Consider the following 27012-nt stretch of genomic DNA (forward strand, 5'->3'; position numbering starts at 1 on the left):
TTATAATTCATATTTTGTTCTCTTCATTTTTTAGTTCTTCTTCTTGAATCTTTATTCAATCAGATACGTTTAAATACGTGAATATCATGAACTTAAACGATTCTGTTCTTATCGGAAGAATAGATTATCGGAAAAGCCCTTTTGTTATATACATCTTCCAATGATTTCATTCGAAGGATCTAATGTTCTAAAATTTATTTATTAAAATATCCATGAGACTTTCCTATTTCCATTCTATATACAAGTAAGTATTCGAAGATTATATATTAACTGTAAAACGCCTCAAATTTCTGATACAAATTTACGGCACACTGTATTTCATAATATCACATAATATAATTAATGCTATGATTAAATATGTGAAAAAAATATCCTCAAATATTCTATTTTTCAAACGACGCATTTTGATTAAAGTTTCAATTTCACGAAGTTTCTTCCATGACGGAAGATTTTACCGATTTGTGATATAATTTTTAATTAATTTCGTTATCTGTGAAATAATTTGTAAGCGACGATGCCGATCTATATTTAACGTCTTCATTATATGTGATGATTAATCGAAGCAATGTATATGTATGCGCATGTAATTAGTAATAATTAATAATAAGAAATAAAAAGGTAATGAACTTCGACGATTTTAAATACTATCTGTATTTAATTTTACATGAAATCTTACACGCTTGAAATAACGTATATTCTCGATAAGAATTTTGTTCCGAAACTTTTTGATTGTGAACCCTTTGAGTGCGATCGTTTCGAGATTAATTCGATATTCGTTCCTTAATAGGAAACGTTGCTCAGACGGTCGTAAACATGTATAAGATAAGAAAGTTTATTGAACGTGTTGGGATAAGTCGTAAATTCCATTTTACGCCAGAATATATTGCAAATAAACGGTGACTTGATAAAGCATACAGTAATATCATGTGGCAAATTAAAGCATCGTAACTTCAATAAATCACGACAGAATGTTTCTCTTCTTTCATTACGATGACTTTACGAGTCAAACATAAGCATCATTCAATTTTCTGAATCGTTTCTTTTCTAACAATCTACGATATTATAATAATAATCTACTCGATATACACAATTTACGATGTACATATAAAATCCACGTTCGTTTTATTATAAATAAGCTGATAATAAGATAATTATGAATATCGTAACATTATATGTTAGAAAATTTCATGTATACAAATTTTTCACGTAATCAACAAACAATTAGTATCTTTTTTTCTGAACTGAAAAAATAGTTGAAATAAATTGAACTATGTCAAGTTTATTTTTTTTTTTTTTTTTTTTTTGGAAGCTATCTTCATCTTAAGTTTAATCTCTTATCTATCGCCGATACCGATATTTGTACGATATCGTAAATTGTTTCAGCGATTACGAATGGGAACCACCGATATTACACGACATGTCAATTCATTACTTGCAAACGTTATTGGAAAATGTCGATCTGCCGGCGATTTCAAACACGTAAGATCACGCATATTTTTCCCCATTGCAATTTTGTCATCTGTTATATCGGATTAAACGTTCTTTAAATTTAGCTGAAAAGACATATAGAAAAAGCACGAATTTTTGTTCACTTAAAGAAATGTTTAAGCGTTCAGTTTGGTATAGCAGACAGTAACGTTCTGTATGTACGAGTAAACGCATTACCAACGTTAAACAATGTAATAAAAAATTGTAGACACCGTGATCTAGGCTGTACATTTAAAACATATCTTTTCCCTTATGAACCGCTTTAATTTTCCGATTTTTTGAAGATATCGAAGCTCGAACTAAATTAAAAAAATTAATGCATTTTATTAATAGAACGTAAGGCACAATATAATTACATAAACTGTTACAATTGTACGTTAACTATCGATAATACTTCAGGCGTATGTGTATCGTTTAAATTGTATTTAACGGATTGATATTTGGTAATACGAAAATTATTCCGTGGAGACTGTCGATCGTTCCTATCTGTTAAAATGAGGGTATGGTGTATTTTTGATTTGTCAGTTCCGGGGCGTAATCCTTCCACAGCGAAAGATCTACCGATGGAATGTTGTCGCAAGTCGTGATAGGATTACTGAAATTAGCGAAAAGACTTATTGAATGGGGCAGTTATCGAAGCACGAGGCGTATCGTGATATAGAAATAGAAAACTTACGATGCAGATACTTTCCGGAAGCCTTTTAGTTGCATGCTCGTGATGTGATCGCCATTATCACAGAATAATCTTGATATACTGGCCTTTCGAATCTCGTTCAATTGCTCTGCAAAAGCATAGAAGTCGCACGCTTGTAAATCTTTGAAAAATCTTTCTCTCGAAATTGAGAATCTTTATCTATTAGCTGCGAAATAGTGAAATTGACGAGAACATGAAACATTTACCTATAGTGAACGCTGATTGGTGGTCACCTCTTTCGTACCAATAACGATCACCCACTCGTGTTTTATAGAATTGTTTGACAAGAATGCACAAGAACGTAGGACCGGAAAGTGTACCCGACACATGTTCTTCCAACGATCCTCCGACAGTCAGTTCGACGTCATCAGGACTGGGATACAATTCGGACAACTTTGCCACGTTCTATAAATAGAGAAATTATCGTATATATTCTGTTACGTGATAATATCATTCCAATATCAATTCACAATGATAATTGTATCATTTTATTAGAATTTATCACGGCTTCGTTATATAATACGTGTAATTCATCGTGAACTTCTGCCCTATTACGCAATAGAAATGCAAAGAAATATAGCGTGAAATCCTACTATGAACTGTGTAACAAATAAATTATCTTGGATCTTGATTATAGCTGCTCTTTGTAAGACTGAACAAACGATGTTGCACGATCGTTTCGTAATTCCGGTAGTCTCGTTAAAATATACTTATTCCGACGAGAAGGGAACACGTTTATTTCATCTGCGAACAACGAATATTTCGTACATTTCGAACTAATATTTGCGTTTTATCGTATTTCGGAAGTTTCGAACCAAACTTATTGGCAATTTTGGATCTCCTCTTTGGAAAATATCTACCTACCGAGGAAGAAATATAATCCGTGAAGTCAATAAAGTATTTCGCTCTGGGTAGACCGCAGTATTCGCGGTAGCTGTTGTATGACGCGAGGCCGTGATCGCGATCCCTCTGAATATCTTTTGCGCGAAGGTCAGATCCCAGTGGTCTGTCGCTTCTGAATAAGAATTCCGTGATCTGAAATATGTGAAAGTTGAAAGGTTTGACTTATCTCGATCGCGATTCGTTTAAACGTTTCATGTACCTCCGCGTCAAAGAATTGATCGCTGGCTTTTTCTGGCTGATAAGACATGCCTCTTGTCAAATCGTCCATATTGTTGCATTCTTCGATAATTCCTGGTTTGTTGAAGTGATCGCTCAGCCTCAAGGCACCGTTTGAAAATCGGTGCTCGTTCACCAAGCTAAGATTCGCGAAACGAGTAAAACAAAATTTTCTTAATCTTTTTCGCTTTCCAACGAGTCTATTTTGTTCCAATGCTATTGGAACATCGTTATATCAACTGTGATAATACTACTGCACTTACTTGAGGTAGCCGGCGATAAGGGAATGGAAATATCTAAAAGCTGCGTTCGAATGTTCGTTCAGAACACTTGGATTTACATTTTTATCATAGTCGTTTACATAGTCTTTGGTGTTGTACAAAATCTTATTACCATACGTGGCCTGAATGCCTAGAAACGCGATATTTACATAATATTAATTATCGACTAATCAGATATTTATTAATGTAAGGAACATATAACGTTACCTAAAAATATTGGCAACCATTCGTAATAGGAAATGTGTTGATGTTCTGCAATTACAATACGCCGCGCCTCTTGGAATATCGTCTCGTCCGTCCAATATGGATTTAAACGAGCTAAAGCATCAGCGACGCGATTATGCTCCCTAAGCAGTATTATTTGCAAAATAGTCAGCTGGGGATTTTGATTAACTCGCGTGTCTCCTGAAATAAAAATCGAATCGTTCGTTAATAACGAACAACGAAGATACATGAAACACGTCTGGCATGTTATTAACTACAAGCGGAATGTTTTAATACGCATTGGGTTACGATACAAAGGAGATAATACAATAACAGGGCAAAGAGGATAAATAAAAATTTCAAATCTTTTAATTACAGCGTTATTTAGCTAATAACAAACAATAGAATTTTCGAAAACGACTTATATAAGAAATACATACTGCGGTTACCACTTATGAAACAGATTTAACAAGGAAATCTTTGTTTTAGAAAGAACAGCAAGTCAATGTAATGCGATAGAGTAATCACCTAGAACAAGAATTTTAAATAACTATAAATCCTTACATTTGTCTAATAAAAATTTCTAACGTGATAAAGAAAGGGTATATTTAATTGCAAAAAAAAAAATGAATTTAAAGAATGTAATAAATAATCAACGGTGCCAATTACACCGTACAGCTGTCTAGGAAAATATTTTACTCAAGTAACAAGAACCACTCTCACTAACATCATATTGATAGTTATGAATTATGAACTCATAAACGCTGGTAATCTCAAGATAATTAATTACTTCTGCGCTTTAATTATTAAATGCGATATACTAGATTTTCAAGATAACAAGTTTACCATCAAGCTATGCATATAATATTTTTTTCTTTCATTAACCAATGCTCGCTTAATAATTAGCGGCTATAAATTTCTTTATCTTCGAAAGGTATCTTTTAATCAGAACATTGCCTCGTATAACGCTGTCGCTCAAAACTTGGCCATTAGTCAATGCTTAACAGTACTTGACGTATTAAAGATTATGTTTAATGGTCAGTGAGACAACCTGTTCGAGAAGTTAACAGTTTTAGTACATAAGCAAATGATAAGACGAGTGACACGCGAGCGTTCAATCTGAATATGAAATTACCCGAATACAACGTGTCATTGAACGTGGTAAGAAGATGTTAATGAATTTTATTCTCATATTACACAATTAACGCTATCGACCATTCTACATCTTAATCGCTACGGGAAAATAATTATTAGAATCGTTTGTTCGATCGGTTATTTGTTCAATTTTTGATCAGTTAACTAGATATCGGTATAATACCCATTAAGCGTTCTAATTGAAAGCTGTCAGTGATTTTTTAATGAAGATAATTCCTTCGGTTTTTTGATAACCGATTGCATACCGATTTCTTGCCTATTAGACATGGACATTCGATTACAAATGTTCATTGCAATCGTATTGTCGCAGCGTGATTTCGCCAATGCTTACCGGCCTCATAGCAAATTTCGTTAGGATCCGTAGTTTCGCAAAACTGGCTCTTGTTGGCTGCCATAGGTGGCCATTCTCTGTTGCTTCGTATCTCGACGTTCATGCGGCCGCCGACATCGGCTCGCAAACTAGTCGCCAGCTGATCACTGGATCCATAAACCAGAGAGAGATCCAAGAAATGCGTCACGATGTTTAACTGAAAGATTTATTTTACGACATTCTGAAATTCCACGGGGGACCGAGTAGAACGCGCGCTTAAAGAAAAGAATTAAAACGAGTTTTCTGCGAAAAGAAGTTTAAAGTTTCTTCAACCAAATGTTACAGCCGCCGTGGCCGGACAAATTAAAAAAATTGTAATTTCGAGCTTTACGAGTTTGGAGGAATTTATTTTTTTTTTAGAACGAATATGATTTTAATCCAAAAATTAGTTTCCCTCTTCTTTCATTTTTCGTTTCTTCGATTCCTATATCCTCAATCAGATACACATTGTATTACACTTAAATCATCGACGATAGAATCAAAATAATTTGTAGACCGTGAAGGATAGTGCGGCACGGTGCATCGGTAATCGATAGAACGATTGATACGTCCGTTCGAGTAAAGATAACTAATGCTTTCGTATCTATGTTTATGCGAACTGATTATGTTTCTCAATATTTTCACGAACCGAACACGTCGTTTCGTGTTCCTGAAGATTACTTTCGATTTCCGTGGATGAAGTAATAAATGAAGCAACGAACGACTAAACCTATCAAGTATAAGAAATAGCAAACCTGTTCTGCTGGTTTGTATTGAGATGCACAAGCGCGGTCAAGGTCGGTTGTACTACGAACGAAGTTGAGACATCTTATATTGGCCTTGCTGTAGGTGGGATCATCGTAAGGTATAATTATGGGATAACATTTACCATGAAGCGACAACGGGTCTATCAATTGCCCATCCTCGGTACAGCATTGCGTCGTGTGTGGTTCTGTTGCATAAAAGTTAATTAAAAGTAAGGCAATTGGATATCGATAAGGTCGATATAATTTTGAAATATTCTATTAATATTTCCTATACGCAAAAAAGCTACTATGAAGAACGTGTGGTGATAAAAAATTTTTAATATTTTTGCTATACGATACTCCTCGGCTTATTCCTGTCCTTTTCCTTTTTTCTCTTTTTCTCTTTGCGCTTTAACCTTTCGTTAAGATTAGAACGTAATTTAGTCGCAATGTTTTAGATTAGGCGCCTACGTACGCTTTTAAAAGTAGGAAAGCACTCTATCGAAATGTAACATTTAACTTTAAACCAGTTTTAAGAACGATTTAATAAGCCGTGATTTATCGCCGATTAATCGATACTTTTGCTTGGTAATTAAATGTTCGTTTTAATCGCAGGTGCTCGATTAATCGGACGCTAACTAGAATTTTATTTCAATGACTCAAGTTTCAGCAAGGTAAAAACAAACATAGAAACGAAAAGTGAACTTATGACGAAAAGAGATGATGAAAAGTTGAAATTTACTTGATTGAGTAGTTCCGTCGATCATAGCCATGTCGTGAGTAATAATTTGTCCCCATTGCATCGCTACCAGCGTCCATACGGAATCATCGATATCGACTTTGGGAAATAACGTATAGCTAACCAATCGAGAAAGTGGTAATTCTGCTCCAGTTACTGATTTCGTGGGCGATCGTATTCCTGCATAAATTAAACGTTTAATAGCGACTATGGTATAGTAACAGAAAGCGCACGAAGGTGATATATGTATGCGTGTAATACGAATTCCTTGCTTTTGGAATTTCATTCGACTCGTATCGTTGGCAAAATCGAACGCAAGCTCCATTGCATTAACTTTTACATCATTTTTAATTGACAAACATTCTCCATATTTTGCGTTCAATTTCTGTAAATGTATTTCTATATAGACTTTCTTGCCTCCTTATTTCTTTCACGATACTCGATATCCTTTTTTAACTAACGTTGTTCAAACCTCGTACCACGTATGTAATCTGTTATAAATAAATATAAGTTTGAAGAATATAAAAATTTAATAACTATAATAAAGTTAGATAAACCTAAGGACTAACGAACGTGTATTTACGAGCGTGTCGTAACTAGCAGGTGTCGCGAACACTTTTTCATTTAGACACGAACGATCGTAAAACACTGTGACTTAATTAGTCGCTTCGGCGTGGGTAACGTAGATCGCACACATACTAATTCCTTTTAGGGAAGTCGAACAATTGCAAAACTTGTTTGTCGCGAAATCACAGTGTTCATCAACGATCGTGTAATAAAACGGGATGCGGTCCATTCGTCATTCTTGCATCGGTACTTCCACGGTATTTCCACTACATCGTGATTTGATATTTCCTTGTACAGTTATTTCCCCATCCAACAACCGAGAATGTTAAAACTGTCGTCGTAAAGGTTAATATCATTATCCTATGTGACATTCTTAAGCAATTTTATCGGATTAGCGTGTAAGAAACGTCGTCCCTGAGAAGCTTAAATTTTACGAAATAGCACGCTGATCGTTAAATTCTCTCCTTTGATCAACGGTTACTAAACGATTAATAATTACGACAGAATGAAAAATTGCCATGATACACGAGTATCGAATCCTAGCGATCTATCTATAACGGAAATATTCGGACGAGACTGGAAGAACTCGAGGTGAAATTTTAGGATGATTGAAATCCTTCGAAATAACAACTTGATTTTGATGGAAAGAGTCGGTGGCACGTGGTAGTTTTCACGTAACATAACTGTTCAAAAATGTGATAGGGCTATAAATTACGTACGATACGAATCTAATTTCCTGTTACATAAATTTCACTTGGATGTTTAATTAAAATATTTCATCACGCGGATAGATAAGGTAGTAGGCATTTATTGGACTGTCGAAAATGAAAGGGTAGCGATAAAAATGTATGAAAGTTTCAGAACGGTTTCGTACGTTCGTGCGTATCAACGTTGTAAAGTTTATAAACGAGAAGGAGAACTAGTTCCTACTTAAGCGTGCGAATCACATTTGCTGCGTTTATATCGTTGAAATGGAAACAAGCTTGTGTGAAAGTCGGTATTTGTCATGGGAGACGTCGTTGAACGTTAACCGTACGAACAACAGGAAGTTTCATTGCCCATGCACCAAATTATGCGTATAAAAAGGAAAGAAACTCCATAATGCAAAACGATATTTCCACTTTTGATAGAAGCGAATTATATCACGTAGTTTACGTTCGACACGCTACCAATTCGTCGTATTCGACGATAATGACAGGTTTACAGCTGAGTTCCTTAATGAAGGTAATGAAAGCAAAGTGTCAACGTTGTTGTTATCGTACTATACAAAATCAGAGTCTGTTTTCACTTGCCCTGATCAATGGTACAATCAATCGATGGAAGTAATAACAACATTTTTTTATATGAAATAATATCAGGTTTTTTTAAGGATAAAAGTAATCAACATCTAATAATCCAATTTATTATAGCAGTTTGTTAATTCCGTTAATGTGCAACAATCTCGAAATCGAAGCACGAAGTAAATAATAAATAAGTTGTTTCCGATTTTATCTCGGTTTATTTACATTCGTGGCAATACTGTACCATAGAACTATGTGCTATAATTTTGTAACAAAATATTAGAAAAACATTTTTACTTTTTGCGTCATGCTCGTTTCTACGTGTAAAAATGCACACTTATCTGAAATCTCACCTTCCGTATCCGAGCAATCGCTAGTGAATTTGTTTATCTGTCCGAACGCGTTACGTTCCTGAAAAATAATCGAGGTTGCCAGGTACGATACGATTTGTTTCTTCATAAATCCTGGTAGAAGGTAATCTCGACGTAATCGATTCGAATGAATATCAAAATAATGATATTACTGCAGATTTTGTACGTGTCTGGCATCAAAGATTATTACGACTATGCGAATCAAGTTCGAGTGGCTAAAGGAAATCGGATCGTAATTTCGTATTTCTCCTTTTTATCTTCATACGTGATAAAAATCTATTCACGGATGAATATCGTTGATCCGAGGAAATCGCAGATTTTGTATCACGATCCACGTAAGACGTCGTTGGCGTGGAACAATTTCGTCGGGTCTTTTGTTCGTTTCGTTACAAAGCGAAGTGAAGCGTGACCGCTGGAAGGAATTGTACCGATCGACGTCAGTTTCGAGAAAAAATTGCTGAGAATTTGCCTCGACTGCAAGTTCTCCGAAGCATTACGTCGATGGAAATGAAGTAGCACGATATTTCGAGGATTTAATCGTCAGGAAGTCGTACGATTCTCCGAATTACGTTTTCATTTGTACCTCGTCAACTATACTTACGTAATTATGTCATAATTTTGTGTGCGTGAGAAAGTATCTTAAAACTGTAAACACAAAGGAAAGGAACGTACGAGAAAAGAAATTTAGCAAAAGACCACTTACGTAACGTAATTGGTTAAAAAATGTGACAGAAGAAGGCGTTTCAATTTCGTCGAAACCTTCTCACAGTCGTCGCGGAGCTTTTTGTTTGGAACACGCCTTACCACGTTTGACAGGGGAAATCGACTAACAGTGGAGAAAAAAGCGTTCGTTATGTTAGCGTAATAAGCGGATCGTCGTGAATAATTGTTGGTAGTTGTTAAGTAAAACGTTGACTGACGGCGTGCGTCAGAACGAATTAAGTCGAACCGTAGACAGTGAAAGTGACGTTCGCTGAATTTTATATCGTTTACGGAAGTACATTTTTTTCTCTATAAATCAGGAAAATAGCGATAAAAAAAACGATTGAATAACGCATAAATATAAACCGGCGAAAGGCGCGTTTAAAATTTAATTTAACGGTTCGTTCAACAATTTTATCGAACGTTACGTGTCATATATCTTTTTGGTTTTTATAGAGCGCAGGAAGCTGGAACGAAGAAGTGGAATCGTTGCGAATTAAATCTCATTCGTTCTTACCATCTCCGTAATTTGGTGGCAATAGCCGGCCGTATCTCGTATTTGCCATACCCCACGTGGGATTCCGTAGATTGTTGCAAGAGCCATCGTACGTTCGATATCTCGTTTCTTCGCAAACGCGCGGGAAAGCATCTCCGCACCTGATCTCTCGATGAATATCAAACGTTGTGTTTCGCCCAATGTCGAACGATACGCTTAAATTGCACGGATAAAGTTACTCTTTATTATAATTGCGCCGATAAAACACGAATTTAACTGCGTTTATACGCATACTATAGTATAGTAACGATTCGTTTGATACGTACCTACTCTGTGGGAAATTAGAGGTATACGTTTGGGAAGAATAAGGAAATGAATCATACGCATTTTCAAAACCGTTCGTGTAACTAAAGGTGTAGGTTGTTTCCGATCCTTCCAAATCCGACAGTTTCTCCTTGTTTCCTGAAAGAAAGATGAGATACCGATTAGAAACTGAATTGGCTAATACGTAGGTTACGTGACTCTGTGTAGATCCCTGGATTTTATTTTTCACGACTACTTTAAATTAGTTAACGCGATCCATTTGGATTTAACATTAATTAGTACGTTACGTAAACTTCAACTGTAACGTTAGTTGATTTTACACGATACAGCGAGACACGAAAATCGTCCGCGTACCGCCGTTACGTGCATTTCCTTCAAGAATTCCTTCCAAAATACGAAAGGAGAAAATGGAAATATTATAACGCGCTGAACATACTCTGACACTTTCGTTCGCGAGTTAGCAATTGCCAGTGACCCGCGGTATTTGCCGGAAATACAATTTTCAATAAAGAAATCAAGATATTTTGCGATACGATCAAAATAAATGCACAGAATCGAACGATCGTTGCGCGATAATTTTACTCGGCGGTTTCAGCCATATCTAGATCGAGAACACGAATTTTACATTAGCCAATACGTATCATGCGCGTTCTATATTCGCCAGTGTTTCTATTACATTCAACGCTATAATGACTAATTAATATTCTGGTTGATATAGCCCTATTGATCAATTAATATCCTGTGCATTGGCCATCTCTGTGTTGATCTGAGAGCGTGTTGTAATTAAATCATGCCTTTCGATCCGCTAACTTGTTTCCCAGCTCGTTTACCCGGAACCTCGGTAACCAGTGCGTAACAGTGATCATTCTAATCAGGATAAAGGGATTTATTAATACCGGCTTTATCGTGTTCTTCGCATATCCACATGTATCAGGTGCGGGTAATCCCGTTTTCTCACGACGAAGATGCCACGCATGGATCAGCGTTCGATTTCTATCTATTTCTACCTATTCTACTTACAGCGATGTATGCAGGTACTTGTTCGATGACTGGTGAATTTCTTACGCGTTTATCTCGCGCATAACATCGAGCCGGCAGCTTGCGTTACATGGAAAATCGTAGGGATTCAATGTCGACGTAATAGATCGTGAAACACGTTCGTTGCTACGGCCCGATGCCTTTCACCGCTTTTAGCCGGAACGATAAATGTTATACCAACGAGACAGATCTTATCGGTGCTGGCGCAGCCAACTCGGCAAACGAACGAACCTAGTCAACTGCGTACGTTGACTATAGGGCACTTGCTAAACTCTTGGCCGAATTTGAATTTCAATCAGAGCAGCGAGTATCGCTTTGGACGGTGGCCAAATTGCTCGCGCCCTGTTATTTACACCGTTGTGGATGCTGCGCTCCTGTCCCGTATCCGGGCATCGGTTTTCTAAGTAGCGCTTTGATTTGTCAGCAGCGAGTCGCGTGAATCTGCTCCTCCGGTGGTAATATCGAGTTGCGTGCTAAGGATACCGCGAAGTAAATATCGTAGGAACGATACTTTCGCCTGTGACCACAGAAACGTTTCTGGAAAAAAGTTACCGATATTCCGGCGTACTACAATACTCGAGGAGACAATCGTTTTCTATCTGGCGAACGGTTTCTCGTTTTTAACTTCCACTTGTTGCACAATGAACAAGTTGCCCTAGTTCCTTTCGCTGCGTGCTCTTATCCCTTGCCTTGATTTATCAACGCTTTAATTGCTATTCGAGAAAGCAGACACAACGTACGAAGAAAACGTCTAACGCTTTAAAGGAACGCGTACAAGTGTGTCGTTTTTTCCTCTTTCTTCCTGTGTTCCTGTCCCTTGGCACGATTCACGCTGTCGTTTTAATTGATTATTAGGAAAAGCTGGAACCTCGTAGAGACGTAAAAACACGCTGAGCATTGCGAAACGCGCATAAATGTTTAGCATGTATCTGATATTCCAAGAAGTAGAATGTCGCTTCATTAGGCAGACACGCTATATAATTTGCCTGACCATATACGTACTATGAATTGCGGTCAGTTTAAGTATAAGTATATGTTACGATAAATTTGGGTTAATTCCGATATCGATCCAGGTTTTTTCTTTGCGTTGCACGCGTGCTCTTGATTATCGGTACTTTATTCGAAAGTATCACTAACCAAGTATCGATTAGTTATTGAATAACCATTCGACGCAACAGGAATTTGTATTAGCGTCTACGTACGAATACGTATGCCGTTATTAACGTTTGCAATGTTACGTAGCATATAATATATTCGATGTTTTCTTCGTTTTCTACTCTCTTATTGCCTTTGTCGATAATATTTCAGCTTCCGTTTGATATTATTATTTTAAAGAATTTTTTGCAAACAAATTAATTTGATTTAACAAGATTTCCTGTATTTCTTTTCTAATTCTCAATGTCTGGTTATTTGCTATTTGCTAGTAATTCTTTTTCTATCTTTGTTCCGGGAAATATAAGAAATTAATGCATAATAGAAAATGCTTGGCATTGTGCGGCACATGCACTCGAGTGTTTAGTTTCTTTCTCAGTTGAGAATTCCTATCGTTTAATGTGCAACACCTGGTTGTAATAAATAACGTATAGCACGTAGTTTTCAAATATTTGAAAGTGTCGATAAAACGTTATGTCAATTTGTAGTAACTCGTGAAAGAATTGCAGCGCAAATATAGGTTTACGATGCTAAATTACGCTCATTGCGCGTCTAAAAAGTGACTATCGTTTGAGTTATTACGATCGCAAGCTCGTGATTTTAAATAGCTGAGAAAATGTCGCGGGAACTGTATCGAAGAGCCTTACCTGTATTTTCTGAGAATTCCTCATCTCCGGCCGTGATATTCCTGCCGTTCACTACGCTTGCTTCTTTTGTTACTAACAGAACCAGGAAAGTTGCTACAGTCCGCCATTCTCTTCGTCCCTTCATGTTTCTGAAATATAGGTCGAGATCGTATTAAGAAATTAGTAAGTGGAAGCTGAAAAATATCAAAAATTTCCATCAATTAATATACTTGTTCAAAGTATTTCTTAATTCTGTACTATTTTTTTTTTTTATTTTATTTTGGTTTTTACAATTTGTCCTGAAGGACATTTGGTAAAGTATTATATCTCATTGGTAAATAAAAAAATAAAATAAAACAAATATAGCATGTGGGTGGCTACTCCCAGCGGGGTACCAGCTTCGTGTTTTCTAAGTTATATCTTTTATGTAATTCTGTACTATGTAGTAAATAAAATAATATCTAAGCGATCTAAATTTTTATCAAACATCGATATGATCAAACGATAAACGAGATATCGAATTTCTTCTACGAATCTCAGTTATTTTCGAGGCAACTGGTTTACGACACGCTTAGTTGATAGTTCTCAACAGGGTTCGGTGGACGGTTGCGGTGGAAAACGTTGCAACGATGAACGTTGTCTGAATATAAGCGGAACATTCTACTTTCAGGATAGCAAGATGCTTATACGTATACCTAGATACGAGATGACGGATCGTGATAGCGAGAGGAAGAAACACTTGTGTAAATTTAACAAAACAAATTTATTATAATATATTCAAGGTGTACACTTAACGTAGGACTCGCGATTATTAAATTAGCGGTTCGCGATTCGCGATTACAAGTTCGACTTGTGGTCGACACATTTTTGATTCGCGCTATAAGTTCGGATGACGATCGCCTAAGATGCCGAGGAACTCTGAACAATTACTGTGACTTGTCAATGATTGCTTCGGTATACAACGATATGCAACGACTGACTTTCCGTCACGATGATGCCGCGAAGGACGTTACTCCTGTTCAACGTTATTTTCACCCGTCTCGTGAAACGTGGTTTTGAAAAGTTTACGTCGTATGCCTGTCGGTTATTTCAGGTGCTACTGAATGTATGCTATTTCGATGCGCTTATCTCGCTTTATACGTACTTCTTTTGTTGATAAAAAAAAAAGACACCTTCGAAGGTAACGCGTGTAATGCCTGAGACACGTCTAGGTGCATTTTGTCGCGAATGTATGCATTCCAGAAATACGTTCAGATCATGTACGATACTATCCTTTGCATGTAAATAAGCAAGCCAAGTACACTTTGCATGATCTTTATTCTCCTGCCATTCTATGAAACCGTAGTAGCTTCCCATTTTTTTGAAAATCGAACGTTTAGAAATTGCTTTGGATTGTTGTAGGATTGCTGTTCAAGTGCGTAGGAAGAGTAATCTGAATATGCATATTAATGTACGTAGAGACTGACTCGAATTGCTCTGAAATAAAATAAACGATGAATCGCGGAATTTGTCAATAATTAAAATTTTCTTCGAAGCTTTCATCCAATCTGTACGTACTACGCGAAATAATTTGAGAGATTTTTAACATAGCCATATTTTATGTCACGTATCTATATGAGGTTGGAAAACTGGTTTCATTAATATTGTGATATATCTCGGTTGACGCGACGGAAATAATTACGAGATTTCAACCTACTAACCAACTGAATATGTATCCTAATTACGGATACACGCGCTTACATTGTTTACGTTTCTGAAAAAGATATAATATATCGCTATATCCAATTAAAGCTCTTTTATCATCCAGATCTACAGAATAGAATTTTAGAATTCTTTTGTAATTTGAAAAACATTTCGTTCGTTAATTCTTATATATTAACATTCTTATAAATAAGATTCTTAATATGGTGTAACTTTATAACGCAAAAAGGCTGTATTTGTTTCTTCAACGATATCCTTGGACAGGCGAGTGAAAATTTTTCTCAATCGCCACAGTTTGGACAAACGCGATTTGCTACTGAAATATTTTTTTTTTCTTTTTATTTGGTAGACTATTTACGATCAATTCTTGTTGAAGTGGTTGTCACTTGTAAAAAAAGGAAAAACTCTACATGATCTGTTAAGTCTTGTCGTAGCATTTTTTTAGTAATAAATTAATTTTTATGGTAAAGAGAAAGGCATTGACGAAATTAAGCTCCAAATATTTACAAAGAGATGATTGTATGTAAGAATGTAGAGTTTTAGGGAGGGTGTTGAAGTGGTCGCCACTTCTAAGAAAACTCTACATCTGGTCTTTAGTTTTCTCAAGCACCGAAGCCATCGACAACGCTTAGACAAAAGACTGCGTCGAAGGCAAACTATAAATGGTACACATCCAACGTTAGCTTCAGGGTTTTTCAGTCATAGGGTAACGCTGCTAGCGTGCGGATCTTTTCCGGCAACCTAATACTTAGCACGCGACGAAAATACCGATCGATTCTCTATTCTCACTTTCATATCGAGCATTTTTCTATCGAAACAAAGTTGCATAGCTGACCAATTTTGCAGTGACGGTGCACGAGAAACTCGGCAACTTGTGCGCAGCGTGCCGCGAACGCCTTCCGGTTGCGTGTCACCAATTTTTTCGCGAATTTCTATCGAGACGTTCGTATATCTTTCGACGTACAAATGTATTCGATTGGTTCGAAACTGCAAATTTAAAAGCCTGTAATCTAATATTATTCCCATCGATTGGGATACCAAACCTAGCGAGGATGGCCATTATGATCATGTATAATTGATCGCGTTGCTATACATTTTGCAGGAAATATGAGACTGTATTATTCCAAAATAATGATCGCACAGTGGAATACAAATCATTAGGATTTAAAGGATACTTTATAATTTTCTACAATTTGTATAATTTAAAGAAAAAGACGGAAGAGGTATCTCTGCTATAGGAATTCCCTGGTTCTTTTTGTTGATTCACTGTTTTGGCAATGCCATGCCGAAGCGAAACCTGTTCTCCATTTATGGAACTCGATCGTTGCGAGTTTCTTTTTTTTCAAATTGTTTTTTCTAATCGATTTCCCGTCTGATTGATGAAACCAGAGGTGAACTGACAAGGTAATTGCGACCAGGTAATTTGTATCACGCAACTGGACACGCTAAATTACCGCAGTTGATTCGTAATCCGACTTACTGTTTCTATGATGAGAAATGCCGCCTCAATTTGTTTGTCCAGACTTCGGAAGGTACCGCGAAGTTGCAGTACTAAAATGAACGACGGCAGTAACGTTATTATGAAAATTATGGAGGAAAACATTTGCCGAGTCAGAAGTTGGAACGAAATCGAAGCGTGAAACGTCTCCGAGGATCGTGAAGCATTGCCAAAGAAAAGAAACGCGATGCTCTTACGTGGAAAAACGATGAATCGTTCGTTGCATTTATTATCGGATAAATCGCGCGAATTTGACTCGTTAAATTATGTTTGCGCCAACGTTCCAACTTCGTAACGCGATCGTTGATAAATTACGTGACTTCGTCGGAGTCAACGTACGTTACTTTGAGCAACGACTGCGTCTAAGATAAGCACAAACCATGTCCAACCTGTGTACAAATACTTGGTATGTTTCATCGACTAACAGAATTACGGCAAGATTGGATCAACTATTAATCTTACGAGAAAAAAAAAACATTTTCTGCTAATTCATAAATATATCAAGCGTGTTGTAAATTAGTTACGTTTTACATCAGCATCGCGAAAGATAAATCTTCGACTTAACTATAGAAGCACGACATTGGCACGCGCGCCGGCGAATTCCACTTTCTTCGCTCGCTTTTCCGCGAGGAAATTTGCCACGCGTTTTCACGCTAATTAACAGCTCAACAGTTATGAAGTTGCATTCGTCGTAATTGCGCGATTACGTAAAGCGATTTCCATTGCCGCGAAGGTTACGAGTTTCACGCCTATTATCACCGTGTTTCGATCAATGTCGTATTCGTGATTCGGCAACGTCCGCTCGTGGAACATGTAAATGTAGTATTTTTCACGTTTCGTGAACTTTTCCGAATCGTTCTAACTTTCTGATTAATTAACGTCGCGGCGATACGAAGCAGGAAAGGCAGAATAAGAAAGTCGATCGCTGATTCACTGTTTCCGTCCACTGGCATTGTGCAATCGCTTTATCGATATTCTCAAAGGAAGTCACGAAATCCTCGAGTACTTTTCACTTATTCAGAAGCAAAGGAAGTGGACTGTTAAAGGAAGAGAACCATTTCTTGAGGTATACACGTATTGTGGAAAGTCGGCGGCATACCGCAGAATCTTTGATACGAAAAGTGGGATAAAAGCTGAAAGGAGTCTTTTGAAATTGTGGAAAGCGACGAGACGCAAATTCTTCGGCCGTTGCGAACGTATCGTGTGCAACGTAATGTTGTCTTTCGAAAATTTCAAGATTTAATAATTCGCGGATGGTTTCCATAGCGTGAATTTTTAAAATACGATATTACGTTGCGATGGTAGAAACAGAAACGAGCTTGGAAGTTTGTTCGCTTCGCTTTAACGATGATTTGTTGGAAAGGATGTTGCGCGAAATAGGCCTGTGATGTATAAATTTGCATCGAGGCGATGTGGTTTCCTAATCGTCTACCTAAAAGGGATTGCAAAATCGAAGAGTTCCATGCGTGCTAGAAACTTTGTATGAATTCGCAGCCTTGTAATATTAATATCTCTGCTATCGAAATAAATCATTGTAATTATTATAATTGGAATAAATTATAATAAATTGTTTAAAGATGAAGGACGCGAATTGGTGTCCTCGACTCGTGATCTAACTCTTCCACGAAGAATATAAACGTTTTTATTAAGTAGAAGTTAAACACAATTTGAAAGACGGAGTACGAAAAGTTGGAATAAATTGAAGGTAAGAACGATTTTTTCTTCGAAGCTCCTTCCACGTTACAAAATAGTACGTTTATCTGATAATCTCGAACGAACTATTCGTTCGACGCGCATAAAATAGTACGAGTTCCTAAGCGAAATGAAAAGTATTCTCTTCCACGAAGATTTACAAGCAATTTTCCTGCCATCAAGAATTATACTTAACTCTTGCATTATCAAGAGTTACAACTATTGCTTCTGATAAACGCGTCACGCAAATTCACGCGATGAAGATTAATTGCATAACTGTAATTTTGCATTCACCGATCAAACGAAAGTCTCCGTTCTCTACCTGTTTCGATAAGCGAGATTACTCTCGCGAAAGAATTAACGATTTGATAATTTCTAGCTGCCAGCGACTTTACGATTATCAGTCGATTACGCAATAGTAGAGCTAAATTTCTTTCTTATTGCTCCATGATAACGCTCCTTTAATCGTATCGGAAAGAGTTGCCGATTCTCTTCGCAAAATACAAAATCTCGCCTTCGACAACCTAAGCTTTCTAACGGATGTTCGACGAATCGAAACTTTACACTTGCAGGTGTAAAAATCTTCGGACAATCCACTGTTCGTTATTGTTGAAGTGATCGTCACTTCTGAGAAAACTCTACATCTGGTCTTCGGTTTCTCAACCGCCTAAGGTCTTCGAAAGCGCATAGACAAAAGAATGCGTCGAGGAAAGACCATAAGCGGTACACGTCCGACGTTGGTTTCGGCAGTTGTTTCAGTCTCAGGGTAACGTTGTTAGCGAGAGGATCTGGACCGGCTTACATAGTACTACATATTTTGTAATTTATTATTCACAATATATATACTTTCAATACCTTGCAGTTTGCCCACGCATTTCTTTAATTCCATCCACTGAATAACCTTAACAGTTATCCATTTAATTGAGAAGATAATTAAAAGACCCGATCTCGTGGCTTGTCTGCCTGAAACCGTGCAACTAATTATATACTTGTCGTTATAAGCAATTACATTCACCTACCAGCCAGCTCACCGCAACATCCAGCTGTTTACCCGAATAAAAGCATTCAACACCTCGTGTAACGATGAAACGACTAATTACAGGTCGTCTTAATCGATCGATATCAACTACGCGATTATTACGAGGTATAAGTACGCTTGTTTTCGTTTATCGTTTAATTAGAAATTCGGAAAAAGAAAGCTAGGAGCTGGCCATTTCCCACTGAGATTTAATCTCGCGATATCCATCAACGAAGACCAACGAGAAGGTAACGACCAAATGAAAATCCAGGTATCATTCCCGTCACGCCTATTCGACCAACAACCGACGACGGTAAAATTGAAGAGCGCTCGTGTTTTTACGTATCGATCAGCTTCCATTGTTACGAACGAGTTTTGCCGATAACATAAACGAGTCTGGTTTCGAAACCGCGATAAACGGCAAATGATGCCTGATGGCAGATCGAGAATCTACCTGCTGAATTTTCTGCGGTCGGAAATCAGAATGAGGTTCTTCGATGAGAAACGAGGTATCCATCACTGATACGCGATACGTGGCGCGATTTGTGTCCCAGTTTCTTTTTTATTTTCTGCTGGCAGTTTCACGATTTCCCGTCCGTGCGATACTTAATTACGAAAGGATGTAATTACCAGTTGACAAATTATCGATGGCAACCATTGTCACCGGGTGTACCTGTTCTTTCCAGGTGGTTACACGTCTTCGACTCAAAGCTCTTACTTAAATTGGAAATGGATCCAAGTTGCGATTTAATTGCTTGGTGCTCGCAGTCCTGCTGTTTGTTGCTTTGCGTGTTTGTGCCAGTGCCGAATAATTTTAAAACAGAGAGCTCAAATTGCGAACGTAATAGCCGACTGTTCCAACGTGTTATTTATTCAACGATCGTTGAAACGTCTACGAGGAAAGTCAGGATTTTTGAAATACAAGTGCCATCGTAATTTCCAAAAGTCATAATTTTCGCAGCTACGTGGCTGTCGTGTTTTTATATTCCACCATTACTCACTCGACTCTTGCAAAATTTGTACTCGAATCGAATCTCAGGATTAGTATGAATCATCGATGGTGCGTGTTAATTTCACCTTCGACGGAAGCGCTCTGACAATTTTGTTTTCGATCGACTGCTAACTGAGCCTTAGAACGCCTGAATAGTCGTAACAGCTATTAGAGAAAATGTAAATTATGTAAAGTTCACGTAATCACTTCTCGAAATTCGCCGTATATAATCTAGTCTCATCGTTTAAAGGCCAACAACTTTCACACTCGATTGACTACCTTCGAAAAACGAGACATATGTATAATAAAGCACGAATATCATTGGTCGTTCACGTGTAACATCCCGGAACTAACGTGAATTATCAAAGCATTTTCAAAAACAACTTTCACGGAGGCTCGACCTTCAAATCGTACGGAGAAAAGAACACGTTCTATGTTAATTCGAAAGCCGCTCTAGGAATAAAATTCTAAAATCAACGCGAGGTACTGTCGCTAGAAAACCAATAGTTTCTTCTATAGAAAGACTAATCTCCTGTCAAATCCTATTAACTACGCTTACGACACTGAAACTAATATAAAAATGATTAAAACGCACGCGTACTATTGCGTAAATATTTTCACAATAACTTTATACCTATTTCGTCACGATATCGTTCGAACAACAGTCAACGAGCAGAACGAGCAAGACGCGTGTCCACGGTGAACGTGGAATTTCCTTAATGACAACTGCTCTGCGAAGATCAAAGAAATGCTAATTCGCTGGTATAATAGGAAGAGAAAGTAGAGATACGTTTGGCTATAACTTCGACCACAGAAAATGAAGTGCAATCCTATGGTTAATTATTTCACCTGTTTTTTTTTTCCTTTTTCTTTTTTACGATAATTACACAAACAGATGCGTAGGAAACTAATTTACGCGGTGGAACTCCGTTGGACGAATCAGTGCTTTTCACTTGCTCAAGTAACTCAAACGTTAAGTGTAAATTTGAGCCGAGTCAGATAGATAGCGACTAGTAGATTGAGTACGTAACTGGTAATTGCAAATTGGAAATTAGAAATTATTTATTTTTCCGTGAATCTTGTGCGTTGTTGGTAAAATGAAAAATATGAAAATACGATAAGCAAGAGTTCGTTAATACATTTGTATAATTGCATTCGTGATGGACATTGTAATGAATAATAGACCAGTGAAACGGAGTAGATACATATCAAAGGAGAGAAGCGATGAAAAGTAATTAATGTTCCAAGTACGTTCGATATGACAGTTTGAAATATCATTCTTCAAATAGTATTTAATATGTTTCGCGCCGGAATTATATTTTCAGGAGTACTCGTATTTCGGCGTAAACGTTTGTTTGTACTTAACGACAAACTTATTATGCAATTTTGGATATCCATTTGAAATAATATATATTCTCAGAAGAGTACAAATTCTTTTCTTAACTAATTAATTAATTCACGATAGCGTTACGTACATGTACTGTTGGTTATTTAAACTGCCAGTAATCTTCTTCATTAATCTGATATTGTTACATTATATCGCACGTATTGAAATATTGATTTTGCAATTTTATGTAAATCAAATTAAATTTTTATATGTAAACGCAGAAACTGCATGTTAATTAAATCAGCCAAGCCTAATGTTTTGATGGAAATTTGAAATTTTGATAGACGCATTTAATTACTATGTAAGAAATACGTTTGCAGTTGAGCGCGTTTCCTCTAGGATTGCGATCATGAAACCAAACGATGCATCAGAAGTAGACATGCAACGAATCGACGCGACGCTAATTATGAGTGTAGGAAACGAATTACGAATGTTACACGAATCATACAAATTTCCAATTATATAGTAACAAAAATTGGGCGGGACCTAAGATTATTGCCATAAATTGCTCTGTACGTTATATTTATATGCCATTGTGTTATATCTTACGAGCAGCAACACGCGCCTAGGATTCAAAAAGCTCGAAACTTTCGAGGCCGCGTTACAATGTTACGAGTTATACGAAACACGATTAACTCTTAGAGTGTCATTTAAAAATAAAATAAATCGATCGTCACACGAATATAAATAAATTGCGAAAGAATTTCGAATAGCTAGAATGAAAATTATAACTCGGTATAACACAAGACTCACTTTTACGATTTTTCTAATATTCGATTCTCGTGGGGATATCTTCTTGTATTTCACTTTTAAGGGAGAAGATAGGAAATAACCCGCTCAAAGAAGAATTTGAGCAAATACGACTAAGGCGTCGAATGGAATGCACTCGTAGTTGAGCTTCGGCATTGTTTAACCTTTAATTGCCAGAATCTTCGCACGGTAGCTGCTGAAATGGCAAGTGCAAGGCGTTTTCTCGGAGAAGATTCTTTTGCACCGTTTCATCGATCTTACTTAACAAACACGCTTACTAAACTCTGATAAAAATAAAGGCGAATGCCTGGAATGTTTTTCAAGTACGCAAAATACTAAAAGTAAAGAAAGAGTTTGACCTTTCATCGAACAAACGTATTACTTACGCGAGATCGAAGTTTCCAAGTTGAACAAATATTTCATTTATGAATTTTTAGTAGTTGTTTGCTTGAAACAAATAGGTCTGTAACACGTCTGTTTTCGTATTATAAAGTAAACGACTATAAATTTACCAGTCGTTCTGTGTTCCTTTCAATAGGTTGTCAGCTTCTTGTTATTATACGAGGTCGTGTGATGTAATAACACTAGAAGGATGAAGGAGTCATTTAATAGGAAAAAAAGATGTAAAATAAACCTGTCGCTTGACATCGATGGGACGTTCTTAGGTTTTCCCTATTCATTCGAAGCACCTCTTTCCAACGCCAATTTAATTACTGTGCTCAAACGTAAAAACACTTACACGACGAACCCTTGATACGTCAACAGGTAAAATTGATAAAAGTAAAATAGATTACAAAATAAGAGAGAAATCTGTATGAAAAGACACGTATTACCTTCGCCAATTTAATTATTGTGCTCAAACGTAAAAACACTTATACGACGAACCCTTGATACGTCAGCAGGTAGAATTGATAAAAGTAAAACAAATTACAAAATAAGAGAGAAATCTGTATGAAAATACAGGTATTACCTTCACCAATTTAATTACTGTGCTCAAACGTAAAAACACTTACACGACGAACCCTTGATACGTCAACAGGTAAAATTGATAAAAGTAAAATAAAGTACAAAATAAGAGAGAAATCTGTATGAAAAGACACGTATTACCTTCGCCAGTTTAATTATTGTGCTCAAACGTAAAAGCACTTACACGACGAACCCTTGATACGTCAGCAGGTAAAATTGATAAAAGTAAAATAAATTACAAAATAAGAGAGAAATCTGTATGAAAAGACACGTATTACCTTCGAACGCCAGAAGGAAAGCTCTACCCTGTATTTCGAAAAGAAGTAAATTCTACCTGATCGAAGCTTCCACTAAATGATACGCAGATAAGAAACTTAATCGATCTTGAAAAGCAGTAGCGTAAAATCCACCAGAAGGATCAATTTTATCCATCGTATTAGCAACTTTAATACTCGAGAAAGACAATTTGCAAACAAAAAGTGGTCGCATCGGTATCGAAAGTGGAAATACCGTTGATTCACCGGTACAATGAATAATCGGTCGATCCGTACGAATCTGCGGTCGCGTAATTGACAGAAAATGAAACTTGAGACCCACCAGAAGATTTTTGGCTGCTCGAAAACACCAAACTTTCCAGACCAGCTGGAACCCCGTTCGAGACGCACAAAATCGGTAATATTAGAGCGGAACTTCACTTCATACGCGATTTCTGCCAATTCTCGGCCAATATTCCAAACACGTGTTGGCAGAACGACTGAACGAGTGCGAGATATGAGCCGAACTTTATAAATGGTGGGAGAAAGTGCAGGAGTTACGATCGTAGATCGGCAGGTACCCCACGCTGTCAAAAGCTCTCGGTCTACAAAGATTTTTAGCACCGCTCGAACCGTATACCATTCCAATGATTAATACTCGTGTTTAGAAAGGATCACAGTTTCTTATGATATTATTTCTTAAATAGATCGCGTTGTAAAAACGCTGAATAATGTAACGATTGACTTTTCGACCGTGCGCTATCGCTCGATTTTTGCCAGTATCAAGGCGCGGATCAAAGAATTTCTTCCTACCGCTTGCTCTTTAAACGTTCTTTTGTTCGCTACTTTTTTAGGCAAAAAAAAGTTCTACCAAGGCTGCTGAAAAATTACCGACATTAGTTCGAACAGTGATATTTAAAACCGGTAGGTACTTGGAAAGGCGATTGTACGCTGTACGATCGTAATATGTTCCCGCCAATTCCACTCATCGTTTACGATAAATGTTGTACGATCTTCATTAGTCGTGAATGCTGTAAGAACTTACAAGCTTCGCGTTTTCGAAGAGTCAATTTCAAAGAGTCATCAACCGCGGCGTAGGGGTTCGCTCGATCGATGATCACGTTTGGAGAAAAATCTTATCTAACTATAGTTGGAAAAATTACTATTTTGAAAATAAGATTATTCACATTTAAAAGCGGAAATAGTAAGTAAAATGTAAAACGAAAACTAATATAAACGTTACAGGTTCCCTCGACGCGCTGGCAGTGCATGGAAGGATATGCGAGACACCTCAGAAACATGTTAATTGGGAATTTCAGCCGGATATAAATTAATCAAAAAGTAGATTTTAAGGTGGATGAAAAATGACGTTTTTGTTGACAAATATAATCTACGACGATAATCGAAGCGAAGATTGCAACGTTAACAGAGAAAACGTGGGGTTACTGTGCGAAGGAAAAGTCGTATAATAACATTCCGTTTTAACAAGACGATAAACATATTTATCCGCGGAGAATCGTATAAAATTTTCTGTTATTGCGAAACGTGGAAATCCAGTCGACTGTATTGGAAATCTCTATTAAAGTATAATGGGGTTGTTTGTTACGCGGTTAGATCAAGACGATATATCAGAGAGAATCGTAAATTTAAAAAATGTTCGATGTATATGTATGCTCGATGTAAAATTCATACGTTCGTTATTTAATATGTGGTAAAAATGAACTCACCTTATTGTTCCCCTGTCGACTATGCTGAGAAAAAAAGACGCGATCGCTCGAGCAATTGCCTTTCGTCTTAGGATTTACTCCTTCTCGTATAAGAGCCGATATCCTCGCTTTAACAATTGAACGTAACAATAATCGATCTAAAGAGAAATTGAGGGAATAGAAACGAGTCGGTTGTAGAAACGACGTTCCTTCCACGCTTCTCACCTCCCGCGCTTCCACTTTTATGAAAATCGTTTTCGCTTTGAATCAATTTATAGTCCCTATACCAGTCATAAACATATGCACGTGGTGGTGGTATTTTAGCGAGACAGAGATGCGATCGTAGTTCTCAGATATTCATACTTACCTTTCCTCGTACGAACTGGCTACGGATTTTGGGAATTGACGGATCGTCCTTGATACGAACTCATGAAATGAGATAAACGACGGTTAGTATTTAGGCCTGTCTCGTGTGCTCGAACATGTGAATATTTCGTTTGTAATTGATATCTCGATTCGTTGCACGAATTTTAGTTTCACGTTGTATTAACTCATAAAAGATATAACTTAAAAGATATAAAAGATATAACTCAACTTAAAAAGATTAACTTATAAGCTGGCACCCCGCTGGGGGTAGCCACCCACGTGCTAGATTTATTTTATTTTATTTTTTTTATTTACCAATGAGATATAATACTTTACCAAATGTCCTTCAGGACAAATTGTAAAAACCAAAATAAAATAAAAAAAAAACGTTGTATTGACACTTTGAATGAGTAAACTGATCTGGAACGTGTAGCGCAACTGCAAAATAAGTCAAACCGAGGAAGCTTATCTAGTATGCAACGAATAAGCAATGCAAAATAATGTAGAAGATAAAAAGAAACTACATCGGTATAAATTTGTATATTTTATTCGAATTATACTGTCATACTATTGTCTAAATTACGGTACCAATGGCATTAACGTGAGTGATTGTCTAAGTTGCGGTACAGCATGTCTATTACTATCTTCGAAGTATGCTCCCATTATTAAATTAAAAGATACGCGATCGATAAGATTTTGCGCGACAGCGATTTCTTTCCGACTTCTGCCACTGTTTCGTAATTTATTCGCTATGTGTTCCCCGTAAACTAAAAATTCATCTCGTTCTGTACTAATTTCTGTCTTTATACGTTTTATAGTTTCCCTCTCATCGCCGATGGTGTTCTTAACGCAATTTATTTTCGGAACCTGGATCTCGGAAGTGCCGTGCTCATACCTGGATTTTCTCTGTAGAAGACCGCTTTTACAGAGAAAGAGTCCACGTTACTCGATAGTTTATCCTCTTGAACCTTGTTCTTTTATAAACAGCAATAATGGTATTCTAACTATTCTAGGAAGAAGAGGCTTGTGACGGAAGAGGAGTAGGAAGAGATAACGCATATTTTGTTCTTGAAAAATTACGCGAATTCCTTTATCTTTCCAGTAGTTCAGTCGACATGAAATTACATATAAAAGGTAATTAAGATACACACAAAAAATAAGTAAAGAATTAGTAAAATAAATATCCCCAAACGTAAAATTCTTTCATTCCTTACCTTTATTTTACAAAAATCAAACTAATTAATTCTTACATAATAATGTCAGTTGAGTCAATACACATACTTCCACATTCTGCAGCTGAAACAACAATGGTTCGTATCCAAATCATGTTGCCCTCGGATAGGATCCACTTT

The 27012-nt window shown here is 36.9% G+C and overlaps 1 protein-coding gene across 4 annotated transcripts; it reads right to left on the bottom strand.

Annotated features, from left to right (window-relative positions):
- Positions 1 to 635: 635 nt before the first annotated feature.
- On the bottom strand, positions 636 to 25839 carry LOC132914249 (peroxidase). 4 transcript variants are annotated; one of them, XM_060973201.1, is made up of 14 exons: positions 25662 to 25839; positions 13353 to 13480; positions 10518 to 10653; positions 10213 to 10406; positions 6779 to 6955; positions 6046 to 6242; positions 5273 to 5468; positions 3790 to 3987; positions 3565 to 3712; positions 3285 to 3441; positions 3047 to 3217; positions 2389 to 2587; positions 2165 to 2270; positions 636 to 2083 (listed from the first exon to the last, which is right to left on the bottom strand). In XM_060973201.1, the coding sequence occupies exons 2-14, from the start codon at positions 13474 to 13476 to the stop codon at positions 1978 to 1980; spliced, it is 2109 nt and encodes a 702-aa protein (XP_060829184.1). In that variant the 5' UTR covers positions 13477 to 13480; positions 25662 to 25839; the 3' UTR covers positions 636 to 1977. The 4 variants fall into 4 exon arrangements, with proteins under 4 accessions (XP_060829184.1, XP_060829181.1, XP_060829183.1 ...); XM_060973198.1 differs by lacking the exon at positions 25662 to 25839 and adding an exon at positions 25316 to 25578; XM_060973200.1 differs by lacking the exon at positions 25662 to 25839 and adding an exon at positions 23932 to 24216.
- Positions 25840 to 27012: the final 1173 nt, after the last annotated feature.

This window comes from Bombus pascuorum, chromosome 14 (genome assembly GCF_905332965.1).
Source record: "Bombus pascuorum chromosome 14, iyBomPasc1.1, whole genome shotgun sequence".
NCBI classification, from domain to species: domain Eukaryota; kingdom Metazoa; phylum Arthropoda; class Insecta; order Hymenoptera; family Apidae; genus Bombus; species Bombus pascuorum.

Bases quoted from the DNA above. Each gene is read 5' to 3' on its own strand.
- LOC132914249 (XM_060973201.1), bottom strand. From the start codon at position 13,476: ATGAAGGGACGAAGAGAATGGCGGACTGTAGCAACTTTCCTGGTTCTG. The intron at 10,654-13,352 runs GTAAGGCTCTTC...TCTTTCTTTCAG, and splicing joins GGAATTCTCAGAAAATACAG to GAAACAAGGAGAAACTGTCG. The intron at 3,713-3,789 runs GTAACGTTATAT...TCGCGTTTCTAG, and splicing joins ATGGTTGCCAATATTTTTAG to GCATTCAGGCCACGTATGGT.